Here is a 3,240-nt window from a genome sequence, read left to right as displayed (position 1 = left end):
TGACTTTTCTGACTCGCTGTGTGACCTCAAAGGGCCCTTGCCACTTCTTGAGTAATTTAGAGCTTGGCGTGGGTAGTAAAAAGAGTACTTTATCTCTTGGTGCAAATTCCTGTAGCCAGGTACCCCTGCCATGCAGTTGGGACTGTCTTTCTAGGACCTGACGTATATTTTTTGTGTTAGGTGACCTGTAGCCAGGTATACCTGCCATACAGTTGGGACTGTCTTTCTTGAGCCTGACATAAATTCTCCTGTGTTAGGTGACCTGTGGATTTTTGCTCTCAGATCAAGAACATGTTGAATTTCATTTTTGCTATTAGAAGGTCCCTCCTCCCAGTTTTCCCTAATGTTGTCTAAGACACCATGAGGCTTGCACCCATACAATAATTCGAATGGGGCTTTCAGGACCTCTTGAACTGCAAATAACAGGGGTTCAAGTCATTTATCCCAATTTTGTGCATCATCATGAATAAACTTACGAATTATGTTTTTTAGCATCTGAATAAAGTGGCAGAGCCCTCCCCACCCTCCATGTCCCACTGAAGGAGCTGACATCGATGGCCCCAGCACCGCTTCCCCAGCCAACACTGCACATTTCACACTGCACCTTGCTACTGCAGGATCCATCCACAAACGTTTCCCTTATTAATGCCTGAAACCCTGGCCAATTTGCTGGAATACTCCAGCTGTGTCCGTGGTGGAAGCTGCTGGGCGGCAAGCTGGACTTCCCCCGATAGCAAGGGGAGGACTTGCCCATTCCTCCTCTGGCCACACGCAGCTGCGGCATGCTTGAAGAGCTCAAGGAAGGCCTCCAGATCATCCGAGGAGGCCCTCTAGGTGAATGTGAATTGTGGCATGGTGGCAGGGAAGACAACTAAAGCTGCAGCAGCTCCTGGAGTGCCCACCAGCTCTCGGTGTTGGATTTGGGGGAGGACAGTGAGAGCCTTGATGATCAAGCCAAGTGTGGAGGCTTCACCTGGTGTGTGAGGTTGTGGAGGAAGACTCGGGAGACACAAGGAATTTTAGCTGAGCTCTGGGCTTGCGTTTATTCAGTCCATGCTTTTCAGTGCACTTTGTAAAACTCAACAAACCCAAAACAAGTCAACAGAGACAAGTCCGTCCCGGACTCGCAGCTTTCGCTCTGTCAAGTTCAAGGTCATGCACAGTGCGTGTGTGTCTCGCAAGCATAAGACACAGATGAGAATCATCACGTGTTACCTGCTTGTTCGACCTCCTCTCTGTCCACAGCTGACAGTCGACCACACCCACACCGCCACAATTAAGCACAATGAATTACACTGCAGCATATTTGATTCATTCCTGTAACATATACTGTAGTAAATTCTAAACTATAAAGAAGTTCTGTGTTGTGTATAAAGTCCAAATGATAATTGTGTACTGTTACCTGCTTGTCAGTGTTTTTCAGGTCATTGTGTTGTGAATCATAACATGTTCTTGTTGAGAGAGAACCTTGGTTAGTTGTTCTGGGAGAATGAGTTGAGTTTGAGGTGTGTGTGAAGTGTTTCAGTAGTTTTTTTGAAATGAGGTTAACTGCTGTGCTGAGCTGCATGCTGGTAAAGACAACTGTGTGAAGAGTTCTGACAAGTGAACTTAGTATTGAGAAATTTGTAACAATTTAAAAATTCTTTAAACATGAATTAGAATATAGTAAAAAGACATTGTGTTATTTTTCTTTCTGAAATAATAATTTCTTTGCATTAAAGAAGTTGGATGCAGAAGATGTTCTACAAATGATTACCTGAGCTGCTAATAATAATAATAATAATAATAAGCACTGACCTAGCATGCAGGCGAAGTGTAAAAGGTTTGTAATATAAACATTTGTGTTGTCTAAAACCTGAGCCTGTATCTGAATGGGATGTCGCGCGTTGGCTGCATGGTCCCGAATCCCCACCGCCTCACATCGATGTCTGGGATCTCTTCATCTGGGTTCTTCAACTCAAAGTCAAAATATGTGAGCATGAGGAAGATGAACTGCTTGAGCTCGTTGACCGCGAAGAACCTCCCAGGACACATGCTGACCCCGGCACCCCACTGCATGTTGTAGTACTTCACTTTCTTTCCTCCTTTGTAGAATTTTTTTTCTAATTTTTTTTGTAGTCTTTTTTCCACCATCAGGTGTGAGGAAGCGGTTGTACTTGAAGGTGTGTGGATCAGGGTGCACCTCCGGGTCCATCTGGACAGCAGTGTAGGGGAAGAGGGCCACACGGTCACCTTTGCGGATCTTGTATTCGCGCCCATTGTCCATTTTCAGGCTCATGTCCTCCAGAACGGCTCGTGTGAGCACGGGAGCAGCCATCATACGCAGACTCTCATCCACGGCGCTGTCCAGAACCGGGGTTTTGAGCAGCATGTCTCGAGTCAGGTTAATCAGCGGGCCACCACGCTTCACCTCCTGTCTGGTTTCACGCAGAACCTCATCGACCTCGCTCTTCACCGCCTTCATGGCCTCCGGGTGCTTCATGAGGAAGCATTAGCGAACTTGTTAAAGTCCAGTTTGGCCCGGGCCTCTTTAACCACCAAGCCAAAGGACAGTGGGTCCGTGAGGAAAGTGAAGTAAAACCCTCCCAGCTGCACAGTGAAAATATCCCCATGCTTCTTTCTCATCCTCTCTAGAAACTTTGCTGTGTTTCTCCTGAACTCCAGGACATGTCCCAGCCATGGAAGAGGACCTTTATCCAGAGGAGGTTCTGGAAGCCGGAAGGCTCCAAGGACGTAAAGTCCCCCAAGCAAAGAGAGAAACAAAGCAATAAAAATTTGCAGCAGAAAGCTCATGTTGTTTTTTTTTTTTTTTTTTTTTCTCTCAGTCGTGTGTGTACTCTGAACACTTTCTCCAGCTTGTATCTATTTAAACTCTTCGAGCTCAGACTCCGCCCCTCCTCTAAACTTTGAATCCCAGTAGTGCTAGTTCATCTCAGATATCAAGATGTGCCAGTTTGTCTTGTATACAAATCCTCACCAGTCCAGGAATCTGGAGTAATTACACTTTCACAAAGAATAAAATAAAACAGCACCAGTTGGCAGATGGTTTTCTTAAAAGCATTTTATATATTTATTTATCTGTCTATTTGAACACTTCCTCTTAGATTCATGTCCTTGTGGAAAGCTGGAGGAAATAAGGATGATTGGAAACAATAAGCTTTAACAGTAAACACCCTCTGGGGAAATTAGTTCAGTGCAGTAATATCAGCTGATTGCAGTATAAATCGTAAATGTGTGAAT

At 45.1% G+C, this 3,240-nt stretch overlaps 1 protein-coding gene across 1 annotated transcript; it reads right to left on the bottom strand.

Moving 5' to 3' along the window:
* Positions 1 to 558: 558 nt before the first annotated feature.
* Positions 559 to 2,793, bottom strand: LOC113524126 (5-beta-cholestane-3-alpha,7-alpha-diol 12-alpha-hydroxylase-like). The gene is given in 3 exon segments (XM_034304100.2): positions 559 to 2,115; positions 2,117 to 2,489; positions 2,492 to 2,793. Coding segments are annotated over 3 exon segments (942 nt in total). The 3' UTR covers positions 559 to 1,848.
* Between the last annotated feature and the right edge of the window lie 447 nt (positions 2,794 to 3,240).

The sequence above is a fragment of the Pangasianodon hypophthalmus genome, chromosome 4 (assembly GCF_027358585.1).
Source record: "Pangasianodon hypophthalmus isolate fPanHyp1 chromosome 4, fPanHyp1.pri, whole genome shotgun sequence".
NCBI classification, from domain to species: domain Eukaryota; kingdom Metazoa; phylum Chordata; class Actinopteri; order Siluriformes; family Pangasiidae; genus Pangasianodon; species Pangasianodon hypophthalmus.
Note: the sequence above shows the minus strand (reverse complement) of the source record. Positions and strands in the feature narration are given on the sequence as shown.